This window comes from Electrophorus electricus, chromosome 1 (assembly GCF_013358815.1).
Source record: "Electrophorus electricus isolate fEleEle1 chromosome 1, fEleEle1.pri, whole genome shotgun sequence".
NCBI lineage: Eukaryota > Metazoa > Chordata > Actinopteri > Gymnotiformes > Gymnotidae > Electrophorus > Electrophorus electricus.
The window spans coordinates 7,025,556-7,039,633 of record NC_049535.1 but is presented as its reverse complement, the minus strand read 5'-3'; the positions used below and the strand labels follow the sequence as shown (position 1 = coordinate 7,039,633).

The 14,078-nt window shown below is 42.5% G+C and overlaps 2 protein-coding genes across 2 annotated transcripts in view; one reads left to right on the top strand and one right to left on the bottom strand.

The window, feature by feature from the left end:
- Nucleotides 1-134: 134 nt before the first annotated feature.
- sdhaf2 (succinate dehydrogenase complex assembly factor 2) lies at nt 135-3,255 on the top strand. Its single transcript, XM_026997946.2, has 4 exons — nt 135-209; nt 1,087-1,301; nt 1,551-1,660; nt 1,814-3,255. Exons 1-4 carry the CDS (start codon nt 183-185, stop codon nt 1,942-1,944), a joined length of 483 nt encoding a protein of 160 aa, XP_026853747.1. The 5' UTR covers nt 135-182; the 3' UTR covers nt 1,945-3,255.
- Nucleotides 3,256-7,760: 4,505 nt separating this feature from the next.
- Nucleotides 7,761-14,078, bottom strand: part of syt7b (synaptotagmin VIIb) — a 72,191-nt gene continuing 65,873 nt past the window's right edge. The window contains exons 9-12 of the mRNA XM_026997839.2: nt 13,381-13,550; nt 11,920-12,034; nt 11,139-11,338; nt 7,761-10,697 (exon numbers count right to left, since the gene is read on the bottom strand). Coding sequence (XP_026853640.2) covers nt 10,593-10,697; nt 11,139-11,338; nt 11,920-12,034; nt 13,381-13,550 — 590 coding nt within the window. The 3' untranslated portion in view covers nt 7,761-10,592. The remainder of the gene's footprint in view (nt 10,698-11,138; nt 11,339-11,919; nt 12,035-13,380; nt 13,551-14,078) is intronic.

The window sequence follows — 14,078 nt, the reverse complement described above, 5'->3', positions numbered from 1 at the left end:
GTCAGTAATTTGTGCGATATTAACTACTTAAAAATATTCACAACTCGAAAAATAAATATCACTTGGATGTTTTTATCTATGCGGGAAAATAGTATCAACAGCACTACGCGTGACTACGCTAGCTAAACTTTTCCTTGTCTTTGACTGCTGCAGCTGCGCAGTTGTCTTTAAATCAGGTCGCAATGCTGTCTTTCACAGTTTCAAGGACAGTGAGTAACGTTATTTTTGTATGTGCATGTCACTTAACATCGACTTGTACAAAACAGGCTGAATGTACTCGGATATCTAACGTTTAACACTTGGCTGGTTAGCAATCGTTATTTGTGGACTTCTAACATTAACAGCTAACGTTAGCTACGGTTTTTTCTTAGCCGCGTAGCTAGCAAACTCGTAACGTGATGTCAGCTACCTAACTAGCCTGTGCGGCATGGTGAGCGTAAAGTCGCTCCCTTGAATTAAACCTAGAAGTTCTTAGTTTAGGTACACTTTTATGAAGTACTACAAAAATTAATCGTGTTGCAGGCAAAGTAGTTTGCTATGTGTAATTGTTAATGCCACATACTGGTGAAATGGCTATCCTAGCTAGCTAGTTGAGCGGGTCCTCTAACCTTGCACTACACTTTAGTTTATCGCCTGTGCGAACATAGCAAAGCAAGCCGGTCATCACTAACTCATCTGCGTGTTAACGCAGGAATAAAGTGCAGCGGTATTACGGAAACACTGATGTAATTAGATTATGAAACCAGTTTCCTTTGGCCAGGTCATGGATCTGCTTCACGTCAAATACCATGATTTCATAAATTAAAGAAACCAATTGTCCTATTATGTTACCAATGAAAGCACCGACATGAAAAACCTATTCGCACAATGTTACATTTTTAATATTACTAATAATGTCCCTATTTGAACCGATTTATGGTCATGCTAATAATAGTGTTAGGCAATGTTAATACTACAGTATTATCACTTTACACATTAATGAAAATTTTTTTAAATGGCTTGTGGCAGCAATTCATGTCACATGAGTTTGTCTGAACTCAGCCGCATATGTGTAATGGTATGCCTCAAACACGTGTGCATTGCCAGCTCTTTTGTGCTGCTCGCCGGACTTCCCTGCGACCGACTGTTGCAGCATTAGCGGCGACCCGAGGGTACCGTGGCAATGCCCAAGAACCAAATCTGATAGAGGTACCCCTGCCTCCATGGCAAGAGAAGAAGGGCGAGTCGCTGGACATCAAAAGGAAGCGTCTGCTGTATGAGAGTCGTAAGAGAGGCATGTTGGAGAACTGCATCCTTCTGAGGTTTGGAGCAAAACTGCATCAGCTTGTTACAGGGAGCACAGCACATATTGAATAAATATTTTCGTTTGTCAAAATGTACTTTGAGCTCTTACAAATCATTTTAAGTATGAGAGTTGATGTACTTACAACTCTCTAAAATACCCTTTTTAAGAAAACAAACGTATTCATATATTTAAAAGTGATGCATTAAATATAACCAATTTATGAGTTACAATAATTGCATTTAATTTTTTTTTTCTCTGGAGGCAGCCTTTTTGCCAAACGGTACCTGGAGAGCATGAATGAAACGCAGTTACGTCAGTACGACAGACTTATTAATGAGCCAAGCAACGACTGGGACATCTACTACTGGGCTACAGGTATGCCACAACTTCTGTTTCTCTGGTCCTGAAAAGGGGGTCATTGAAATGTTTCAAATCAGGAACTGTTCAGAAGAGTGATTATTATATACAATTTCAAACGGAATAAGGATAGCTTGTTCTCAAAGCCTTCTCTCTGTGTCTATCCCCAAGAGGCAAAGCCAACACCAGAAGTCTTCCAGGGAGAAGTAATGGACATGCTCAAGGAGTTTACCAAGAACAGGGACAAGGAGCAGAGACTGGACGCGCCAAATTTGGAGTACCTTGACAAAAGCTGCCATTGAAGCCTTAAGCTACAGCATACTTCAAACAAAGTTGAAACTGGCATATTGGACAGGCAGACTGGTGCTCTTTGTGACTAAACCTGCAGGCAAACTGGCCAGCTGAACCTTTTTCACACAGTCATGGTCATGCACAACTGGCTTCACATAATTAGTAGTGTCAAATGTTTGGTTGGCGCACTTGCTAGCAGGGTGTTATTAAATGAACAGGTAGCAGTGAGCAGATGGATGCTTGCTGCACTACACACAACCGCAGCTCAACAGCCAGCGCAAACATGCCCAATTCAGTTTCGTTTGAAGTATACTGGGGCTCTTACTTTCCTCCCATTACTGTGGGGCAGTAACCAGGGCCCGTGACTGACAAGGGCCCTGAAAATTATTAGAACATTAGGTACATTTTTTTTATTATTGAGGCCCAATCTTTTCATGGTGTCCAAAATCCCTTGTGGCACCACTGACTGTAACACATGCAGGGTTCCCACTGGTCATGGAAATTCTGAAATATAATGGGATTTGATCCATTTTTAAATTGTGGAATGTTATTTCATTTTGTTTGTAGCATCTTTAAATGTTAGTTGCCATTTATCAAAATGTTAGATTTTCACACGTTTGCCCTATTGTGTGAGTGGTTGTTATGGTTACTTGATGCTTCCATGTCCATTTAACAAAGGTGGCCTGTTTATTCATTATAGGTGGGAGCCCTGCATATAGCTAATGTTGAATGGCTAAGCCAGAGCATGTTGAAAGGGAGAGTTTGGGCAAAAGTGCTAACATTTCAAACAGAAGAAGGTAGCAGGTACCGTTTAGCACGAATCATTATCATGGTACTAATTGATGTCTGCTGTTTTTCATTCATGATTACCATCATTAGCATTTTATTTGAACCATTCCTTTAAATTTGACCAGAAGCTGAGTTAATCAGAATACCAGCAGTTTGAGCTGTGCAAGCGTGAGCAGGTTTCCATTTATTTAATCAATTACAACACAGACAGTCCGTCAAGATCCTGCAAATCAGTTACTGTAATGGCATGCCTAATTTCTTCTCTGTGTGTAAATATGTTGGAGTGAAATCCTTTATGAAAGACATAATTGTTACTTTTATTGTGCAGTAATCCTAGTAATATACTATGATTATATATCATTTGAAAATGTAAACTGTTTAAGGGCAGGACCATATTAAATATAATGATTATGTTTTGCTTTACATACATACATAATCTGGAGGCTCTCATACAAGGAGAGGGACTATATTATGTAACCTTTGTACAGTATATTATAATGAACAATAAACAGTTTCCATGCAACACCACCAAATAATGAGTCCTGCTGTTGTCATGTGCATTATTTATTCACAGTAAGGCCACTGAGATTTCAGTCCTTTTCTTCAAGGGAGATGGCACCCTGTTATAGCATCTGGAGCAGTACGGGTTTAAGAGCTCAAGGGCACAGTAGAAGCAATCAGTGCGACTGGCAGACTCCTGTCGCCCACTGGGCCGAAACAGTAATTTAGTCTCTCTCAGGGTGTGAAGTAAAGGTACTCATAGGGAGCCCCTTATCAATGGCACTGTTGTTTCTGCTTTGAGCAAATCAGATTACCACAGAGAGCTCAGAAGACTCAGCAATGTAATTAACATGTATAACACCCAAATTCAACTTACATTTTGAAGAAAAGTGTAATTATGCAATTATGCAACACATTCCCAGTGTTTTTTGAGTCTGAGGCAACTGTAGCATTTTAGTGCTGTCAGTCACAGTGCTTTTTCTTAACCTGTCACTTGCTGCTCAACTGCATTGATGTCATTGTTAATGCAAATTAGCAGGTATGAGGTCTCAACCAGAGGCATTGCAGTTAGACAATTCCTCATCCATCCCATCCCAGCAACCATGAACAACAGCTCTTATATTGTGTGCTCAAATATTCCTGTTATGACTCTGCTCACGTCAGCGTGTTGTTCCAAAACACAGGCTCCAGGCCCTATTAGTCAGAAAGTGTGAAGCCAACCTCGCGTGTTATGCATGTCTTTAAAGCTTGAGATAACGATAGCTGCAGCTGCTCTTGAGAAGTAAAGCAACATGGGTTCTTGAAAAATATCAATGCTTCCATTGAAACATGAAATAAGAATGTTTGCTGTAGTCTACTGGTAAAAACGAGTTCTACTTCTGTGCCGGCTGCGGTGCTGTCTGCAAGTTGTGATTGGGATTTTTGTTACCCATAAACAAGCAGCACAGCATGTTTAATTAGCTCACTTATTTCAGAATGTCAAACGCACCATTCACCACCAGTATCTTAAATACATGATAATTAGAATTACAGTCTTCCATTGAAGAAACATTGCACCTTTTAGAAGTTATTAAAATATTAAAACATTATTATTAAAAACATTAGTGTGCCTGCTATGGTAAAAACGTGCAAACTCATTGATGTAGGAAAAATCTTGAGATTAAACTACAGCTTTACTTCTTATGAGCAGCAACGTTCATATACAACGTGAACATATGAAACGTTCGTCAAGGGAGGATATGACTCTGAGTTGTGTTATTAATCGCTGACCACTAGATGGCAGCACGGGCATTTTGCTAGCCTAGTTCTCATCATCTCTGGAACAATACTTCTTAAAGTCTTAGAACAATAATTTGGCGGTACACTGGGTGTACACTGTATACCTCCTCTATTAATTTCAGGCCATAGTGACATGTATGAGTTCCTAAAATAATAAATGCAATTTCTCCAAGAGACATGAGGTCACCCATGGCCTGAATTACAATGAAGCGACATGCATTCAAATCATTTTTTTTCTTGAAGCATTATGTAAATGATCTTTAGACATAGACATTGAAAACAAAATATGCACGGTGAGTTTTAAGGCCAGGCCAGATCAGCCTTCATTTCAGCTGCAACTGAAGGTGGAGCAGTGTGGTACCTGGCTCACAGGTGAGACGTGGCTTTAAATAGCAGCAAGAAAGCCTGCTGTGTGACCGCTCTGACCTCCCCGCCACCTGTCTCTATGGAGATGACGCGGCGAAGAGGCCAGTCCTGCTGCTTCGGAAGACCTACACGCGCGACGCGTGCTAGAAAAAACGCACTGCTGACGGCACTAAGCGCACTTAGGCAGCACCCACACCCCCAACCATAGAGACATCCTCGTCACCACCAGAAAACAAGCACACGAAGAGGAAATATGACACTAAACATTTTGTGCTTCAGTGCTTTTCAAATTGAATCATAAAGGGAAACGGTGCTACAGAGTTCGTTTTTCCCAGCAGCATGCCCGATTAGGTCTTTTAGCTAATGATCAAAACTGCAAAGAGCAGAATCGTGCCGGTGCAGTGAAAACAATACACTATGCAGTGCTATGCGAAGATCTTAAGCATCCAACGACCTGCAATGTCTTCAACCAGAGCGCAAGGGCACAGGCTTTCTAGCATCATGGAAGCGCTCAGTATGCTCAATTTGTGCTTTGGCAGTTGCTATATGTGCCCCTGCCCCGATCTCTCTGTCTGACTCACTGCCTGACTGCCTGCTCTCTCTCTCCGTCTCTCTCTTTTCCTCATGGTGGCTGATGACTTGTCATTTTATGTCTGATTTAGAATTTTGCACGGCGCGGTTTTTGCCGCCTTTATTATGGAGTGCATTAAGCTAACCCGCGCCGCATGTGGCTTCAGTAGTAATGGTATAAACTGTGTTGCATGCTGATGTCTTCGCCTGCAGCTTGTTTGGTGTGCGGCGTGTGCACTCGCCCACGCGCACCCACTCGCGCCTCTCATTTCCCTCTGACATGCTCCTGTCCTCCTGCAGCTTGGAAAATGTGTGCGTGGCGTGCGCGCTCGAGTGTTTATTTGTGTGTGTGTGTGTGTGTGTGTGTGCGCGCGCGCCCGAGCAAGTGGGGTGTGCACGTCGTGACAAGCTTACGCTTCATCCGTTGCCCACCCATCTCACTTTCTCTTCCTTCCTCCCTCCCTCTTCCACCCCTGCCGTCTCTCTTAAAAACTAAATACCTCCTCGCTGTCTCTCCCTTTTCGTTTTTTGGGTCCCTCCGGCTTTCCATTCCTTTGTTTGCTCTTCGCCTCAACTCTCTCGGTTTTTTCAAGAGACCCTTTAATACATCAAGCAGAGTCTGGAGACAGCTGCCCTTACAGGAAATAAATATGAGTTTCCAGGCTCCATGCTGTGCTCCGTGCCCACACACGCAGCACCACGTAAACGAACAAGAGCGCACGTTGCGCTCGAGCACGGACACTTGCTGCTGTCTTGTGTCGCTCAAGGAGGGAGACCTTGAAGAGAAATTTCACCACTGCACTTCACTATTGTCTGTAGCGTGACAGTGCCAATAAATGTGTGCCTTTGAGTTAATGAAAGCGCTTCAGATTTTGTTGTTTCCCTTGACACCCCCTCCAGGCAAGATAACACACAGAATACATCTGTATTCATGCCAAATAGGTTTGCCCAGGGAAAAGTAACCAGTAATGTGAATACCCAGGGATTTCATTTGCAGTGCAATTTTGTTGTAGGGAAATGGAAGAATCCCAAACAGGCTATCAGGGCTCAGTCAGGCTGTACCGTTGGCAATATTACTGTAGAGAGAAGCTTAGTGAGTTTATTGATCTTGGACAGTGGTATTTGTATATGCAAAGGGGTTTTAAAGCAGTCTGTAAACATGAAGGCTGCACGGAACGTAATAAACCAGGTCTCCATTTCTGCATGAGCGAGCCTCAATATCTCCAGCGAATTTATCAGAAATGCTTCTCCCTAATTGGTGATTGAGGTGCACAAAACGGAATAATCCAGTGAGAGAAGGATGCTCCTCCGTACTGTGACTCTCTGTGAGGGGTTTGTGCAGCACCACCACCTGACTTCTGCTTGCCTGTTCTCCAGAACTTCTGCACCCCAATCTTGTACTGCCTCCCCCCCTGGCCTCTAGGCACTATCAATTAATTGACGTAGACTGCACTCACGAAACACATTCTGTTCTTGGTGAAGTCGCCCTTTAAAAGTGCAATAGGGAATATTTTTAGATTTATTTGTGCTATGTTGCAAATTTCTGGCAGTTAGTATGTTATGACGAATGGGGTTGGAAAGCACATTTTTCAGCATGTGAAGCCACAGCAAGACTTCTGTTCATCTTACCCCACCTACTGCAATTAGACAGAGTTCCTTATACTCAGACTTTCAGGATACTACTCATATTGATGAATAAGCTTCCTTTTACAACAACCTGAGGTCACGTAGCTGAACCACGCATGCTGTCTCATTTTTAAAAGAGTTACAGGCTGACACTGAAGCCTGTGGTATCGCAAGAGATCAAAGCTGAATACCTCTAGCCAACAGAGCTAAAAGAACACTGGAAAGGCTTTTTGTTAATACTTCTGTTGAGCTTTCACATACACGCAAGCCAAAGAAAATAAGCAATTTCAAGCAATAAATTTGTTCATGGAGTCATGTTGGTTTCATCTTTTATATACACATGTATATCTATGTACACTGTACATTTATGCCAAAATAAGTCACATAGTGTTATGTAGGACAAGGGGAACTGAGAGAGGATGGGGTTCATCATCAAACAACACCCCATATAAGAAGGCTGCAATCTGACAAGCGTGCACACACACACACACACACACACGCACACACACACGCACACGCACACACACACACACACACACACGCACACACACACGCACACACAAACGCGCACACACACACACACACACAAACGCGCACACACACACAAACATGCACACACACACACACACAAACACGCACGCGCACACACAAACACGCACGCGCACACACACACGCGCGCACACACACACACACACACACACACACACACACACAATTTTATACAAGTTCTGCAGCATGGCCAGCTTGACATCCACCGATGTTTCATTTTGTATTCACCGTTTGACATTAAACTGATTTTGCTGGCTTGGAGGTGACAGACGTACCCATTATTATGCTGGTTGTTTCAAAGTTAATTTGTCTTTTCATTTTTTCCCTTTGTTAAGGTCATGACACGGAGGGCTTAGTTTACACCCAAAAAGATACTGGTGAATGGCTCAATCCAAGGTCCGGTGCTTGATAACAAATGAAACTGTGTATAGCACAACAGTAAAACAGACAAGACTTCACATTAGCTGCCTCACAAGTTTGAGTCTTGGTATGGGATGCGAGGAACGGCCATTCACCTACATGTTTCACTGCAGTCCATGACTTTTCTCATCACCACATCCGTAGCTCACCAAAAACGTACCCTCCTATACCAAAATGTATTGAATTTAAAGGTCCAAAGAAACAATGTTCCCAATTCCCCCCCCCCACAACCCTACATTCAAATGTTTAGTACTGAAAACTGTATTTTCTTTCACACGTTCTGGTGAGAGTTCCGCCCACGCTCTTCGTTATGAAGTTTAGGCCTTGCCGTCCTTTCAGTGCTCTGAAAATATTTGTCCTCCGAACATTTTGCTCTGACCTGGAGCATCTTGGAGGACATGCTTGTCACAGCTTGTTAAGGTGGAGAGGTCAGCCAGCCAGAGATGTCTGCCAGTGATGCTCACATCTGATGTCTGTGTCTCACCCTTCCAGCAACAGAGGGTATGACGTCAGTGCATTTTCTTAGATACTGAAAATAGACTGCACGGTTGGGTGTGGGTGTGCGTGGATGTTTGTATGTGTGTATATGTATATAGAGTTGTACATTTACTGTGGATGTCTTTCATTTTGTCTCTTATTTGCCCTATAAACTTCACAATGATTGTGCATTAATATTGCTTCTTGAGAATGTTTCTTTATGAAAGGTTTATAGTCATTTTGGTTACCTTGGAAAAAGATCTCCTATACTAATAACTTTTCTAAAGCCATTTAAAGGTACTGTACTACCTAAATGTATAAGCATTGTTTTTTAAAGATGAATACAGACAGACAAATGTAGTTCATTCTTTGTACACTTTTGCTCGAGTGATCAATTTGGAAATTTTATAGACACTGACAATTCCCAAATGTGGGTATAACAAATAAATAAAAGGGTCAACAAAAAAGATCTTTTACCAATGTACAGAGAAACACACTCTCCCACACATATCCATTTGACTCACACAATGTCACTAAACACAGACACATTCACTTGCACACATACATATGCAGACACATTCACACGTGCACATACAAACACAAGCACATACACATAGAGGTTTGTCATTAAGCTCCGATTTCTCTGTGTAAACAATAGGGCAGCAGTAGGAATGTTATGAAAAACAACTGCTCTTAATATTTTCTATGGGCATAGTATAATGGCTTAATTTAAGTTGTAAGACTCATTAATAAAGTTCCAACTTTAATTTGTCGCATGCCATTCATAGATTTGCCCTTGTTACAGACATATGAAACACCACATTTATAAGTCACTTTCTCTCACTCACTCACAAACACACACGCATACCCATTGTAAGTCAGAAAGCACATGGACCCGATAAAAACACATTCACACACACGTACATGGCTTACTCATGATGTCTCTTCTACTTTCCCTCAAGCTTTTGCTTTTCTACAGCAGATGTTACTTACTGAAAAACTCTGGGTACTACTTTGGTTCTTGTGAAAATAAATGAAGAACATTTAGGCAAAGGTTGGCTTCATACTGGCAGCACTGGTTAAAGAGATTTATGCGGGTAATGCAACTTTCACTTAGATGCATATACACGGCATCTCACACACATACACACACGCATGCACACTCACGCACACTCACAAATACATGCTAACATATCTTTTGCCAGCCACCAACAAAACCATGCTCTGGAAGAATGGTTTGATTGGACATCTTAGTTTCAGTTCAGAAGTCTTTCTTCTTCTTTTCTTATATTGGAATGTTTAGTATCTTTTCAATTCTATTTCCTCTAAACCTTATAGCCGAGCCAGTCAGATAAGGTGAGTTTTTTTTTTCTTTTCTTTTTTTTTTTAAAGAACAATACTTTTTTTCTGTCACATCACAGCACCTATAGTACATAGAGACAACGAGGGGTTCCAGAGGGGTTTTTACAAGAAAAGAAAAACAGCAAGAAATGACAAGTTCACGCAACAAGTCCATCTCTCTCTTCACCAGGTATTGCAGTGTGATGTGACCCTTCTGGATCTTTTTGTATATTTGAGAAAGAAGAGGGTGGGTGTGAGGGATGGGATACATAAATAAGGTAATTGAGGGGCAAATTTGTTTAGTTATTAATTTTTGTTAGTTTGTTTGGGGCGGTGGGGTTGGAGAGGGATGGTGCACGTTCTATTGATCTGTTTTCTGATTTGTATCACGTTGGAAGTTTGGCAGTGCCAGTCACCCGATAGAGTCAGTTGAGCAGTCAAGGTTAATTTCAAGGAAGACAAAGTCTGTTTTCCTCTAAGCAACACAGGATTTCTTCTTGGCAGTGCTTAGCCTCTTTTTGGTGAAAATAAAGGAAGTCCTGGGAGGTCTGTAAAAACCAACGAGTGAAGGTAAAAGAAAATAAATGAAAGAAGGACCTCCCTCGCTCCTTGGTGGACTTTAAAAACAAGAAGAATAGAGAAAACGTTGGATGGCTTTTGGTACCCGTGTTCAATCTTGTGCATATCAACAAGGGGTTGAAGGTGTGGTCTTCCTTCTTGGAGGGATTGGTGGATGGGTCCTTTAAGCTTTGAGTGAGTGCCACTGGGCGACAGCAGTGCGAGGATGGCCAATCATATCTTTCCAGTGTTTCACCTCTGCTGGACCACTCTTCCATGAAAGATAGATCTACAGAGAGGAAGAGGAGAGTGTAAGAGAGAAGTAAACTAAAAGCAGATTATTTTGTTACATTTTACATTGTGTTACTTTTCAAATATTACACAATAATGTCTGGGATACATGGTGCACCTGACAAGGTCAAAACTACTGTATTATAGGAATTATGAAAAATAAGTACCAGTAAAAATCATAGCAGATCAGCACCTGTGCAAAAACATCTCATTTACATTTAGCTGATGCTTTTAACCAAAGTGGCTTTCAATTACAACTGAACACAACTTGAGCAATTGAGGGTTAAGGGCCTTGTGTAGGAGCCCAACAGTGGCAACTTGGCACTGGTGAGGCTTGAATTTGCAACTTTACAAGTCGAGTACCTTAACCATTGTGCTACCCCTGCCCCCCCGCCCCCTTTTGCAAAGTGTATGTGAGAGTCCAGCTTCCCCACGCTACCTTGCCTATGACATCATTGCGACTCAGCCTGTCCTTGTCCATAACTGTAATGACAATGGTGGTCTCTCGCAGGACATGAGCGGGGACATCAAAGGGGAAGGACTCGTTAAAGACGGGGTTCAGGCACCTCTTCATCACTACCGTCTTCTTCTTCTCCACGCGCTTGTCTTTGTGCATGAGCCACACTTTAACGTAGGGGTCTGAGGTGCAGATACAGATACATGCATTACAGTCAGCTTTGAGCTATCCAAGCCATGCGCCGAGCTGCTGTGGTGTTTCAACGCTGACACTTCCTCTGACCTCTACTACTGCTCTCTGAATCAGCAATGACGCATTTGGTGAGGAGCTTGAACTGACATGAACTGTCAAGAAAACCACATAATCCCTCCTGCTTGTTCTTGCCATTACGGAGCACCGAAACAAAAAACATGTAAATGTCCGGTTTAGCAAAGAAGCTTTGGGCAATATTTAGGTGCTTAATACTTTGCAGATAGTTTTGAAGCCTGTGACTCAAACATCACTAAAAGTTAGACTTTAACTGGGGATGTTCTAGCAGACATGTTCTATAGCTGTATTCATTCCTGCAGTTTATCCATCCCTGTCTCTTTTTAACTGGCTTTTATTTTGAAATATGTCGACCTCAAGAACATGCAATTGGATCAGTGGTATTACAGTAAAATGTGAAGACAGGTTTGTTTTGGTTCATTAGCCCTTGGACTGAAGGCCTGTTTAATGGGCCCAGCATTGCCTTCCATTAATAGTCGAGGGTGAGCAGACCTACCAGATGTGCCTCCGATGTCCATGGCTTTGAGATTGCGTGCCTTTATGATGTTGACAGTGATGATGTTAGCCGTGGGATTATAGCACAGAGAGACGAGCAGGTCACCCCTACTCCCCTACACACACAAAAAAAGGGAAGACAATCAAAAGGCAATGAAAAGCTGAAGACAACAGCAAAGATTCTTCCCACAGCTGCAGCTAGCTGCTACTGGAAGGGGCAGACACTACTGACAACCACGGAAGACCTAGTGGGCAAAGTTAAGGTGCAAACGCACTCATTCCAGCTGGACCCCACAACCCAACATTAGTTAATAAGGTTAATTCCCGCCCACAAGCTAGCTCTTCTCTGTCATACAACAACCAACCACAGAGGGCGCAGCAAGCACATGCTTCCTCAGAGACACATGAAGCCAAGAACCACATCTTTACAAGTTGAGGCAATACACAGCAGTTGATCGCATTCGGAAGAAAGTGCTAACTGATCTTGTCAGCAAGTGTGAGCACACAGATGTCCACGATTGACTAGTGTCACTGTGATTGACAGGGGGCATAGTAAGGTCATCCCTCCCACCCAGACAGCAGTACCAGTTTGCTTCGTTTAACTCCTGGCCACGGATTGCTGCATTATCATCGGGAGTTGAACCAGCAAGCCCACGAGAAGGTGAACGTTGTTCTTTTGCACTACTCTGTATGCCAATTTCACTGAATTTGAACTCATTTGAAGTCTTTAACTTGAAACTTTGCCCAATTGATATTATTACGTTCTGCTCACTTTAACTAAACTTTTGTCCCCGCGCATTTTTGGGTAAAGCAGGCTACGTCTTTACTGGCCTATCAAGTTGTCACCATCACCAGTATAGATGCCTGGATAAACTTCTGCAGAAAAGCAGGAGTGGAACAGATGCTACAGCTAACCTTGGTGTGGGTGTTTTAGCCAGGAGCTGGCCCCTGGTGAGTCCAGGCCCAGTGTGGGGCAACGCTGGCAAACAGTGCAGACCTGCCACTGCAATGGTTTATATCTCCCTCCTGCTCTCCTTGTTCCGTCAAGTGGCGCTGATGTGGGTGACAGTACATGATTTGAGCGCCTTTATGGGGGGGGGGGGTTGGGGCATGAAAAGCACCATGTTCCCCTCAAGCTACCGTGCAATTATGCTCATTTCGTCCAAGAACTCCGCAGAGTCCTTCACCTCGCTGCTAGTACAAGCCTTTTCCCTTTTGCACTTAAGGGTCGTGCACTATACTTATTTCTCGCTATTGGAACAATTTCAACACTGTCATTATATTTATATTAAGCACTTCATCATAAAAAGACTAACTATCTTTACAAAGATGGGTCTGCTCTCTCTCTTTCTCTCTGCCTAGCTCTCACACACTCACCCACATATGCTTTCTCTCTATATACACAGGCACACAGACATTTACATACCCACACACTAAAACACATGTGCACTTTGCCACTCACACTGCCATCACTGCATGGTTTAAGTTCCTTCCAGAATGTCTGCATGTGGGCCAGGTCCATCTTGTTCAGTGGGATGGAGACCTCTCCTATAGGATCATTCCTACTAAAACGATCATAATCCAACACCTGCAGGTACAGAGTGCGCTGTACTACCTTCTCATAAGGGAAACCTGGGGGTGAGAGAGAGAGAGAGACTTAAGATATGTTTAATAAATTAACTTCCCATTTCTAATACCCTTCCCACACCCACTAACCCCAAATACTTATTTTATACCCATGTACACATCTATTACATACATTTATACCTATGTAAACTGTATATTGACAAAATAAGTCACACAAAATAAGTCGCGTATGTAGAACAAGGAAAACTAACAGAGCGTGGGGTTCATCATCAGACAAAACCCTATATAAGAAGACTGCAATCTGACAAGCACGCACACACACACACACACACACACACAAGCACACACGCACGCGCGCACACACGATTGTGCACAAGTTCTGCAGTTAGGCCAGTCTGGCATACATCCATGTTTCAGTTTGTATTCACTGTTTGACATACACAAAAACGTCTTTTGCTGGATTAGAAGACAGATATACCCCAAAATCACATCCCTATATCAATTAACAGTGTATACTTATTACAAATAACACACCATAAACAAATATTAAGTTATGCATCATCAATAGAGTAC

Excerpts from the sequence above, each read along its gene's own strand:
- sdhaf2 (XM_026997946.2), top strand. The coding sequence starts at position 183 with ATGCTGTCTTTCACAGTTTCAAGGACA. Across the intron at positions 1,302-1,550 it reads GAGAACTGCATCCTTCTGAG|CCTTTTTGCCAAACGGTACC; the intron begins GTTTGGAGCAAA and ends CTCTGGAGGCAG. Across the intron at positions 1,661-1,813 it reads CATCTACTACTGGGCTACAG|AGGCAAAGCCAACACCAGAA; the intron begins GTATGCCACAAC and ends TCTATCCCCAAG.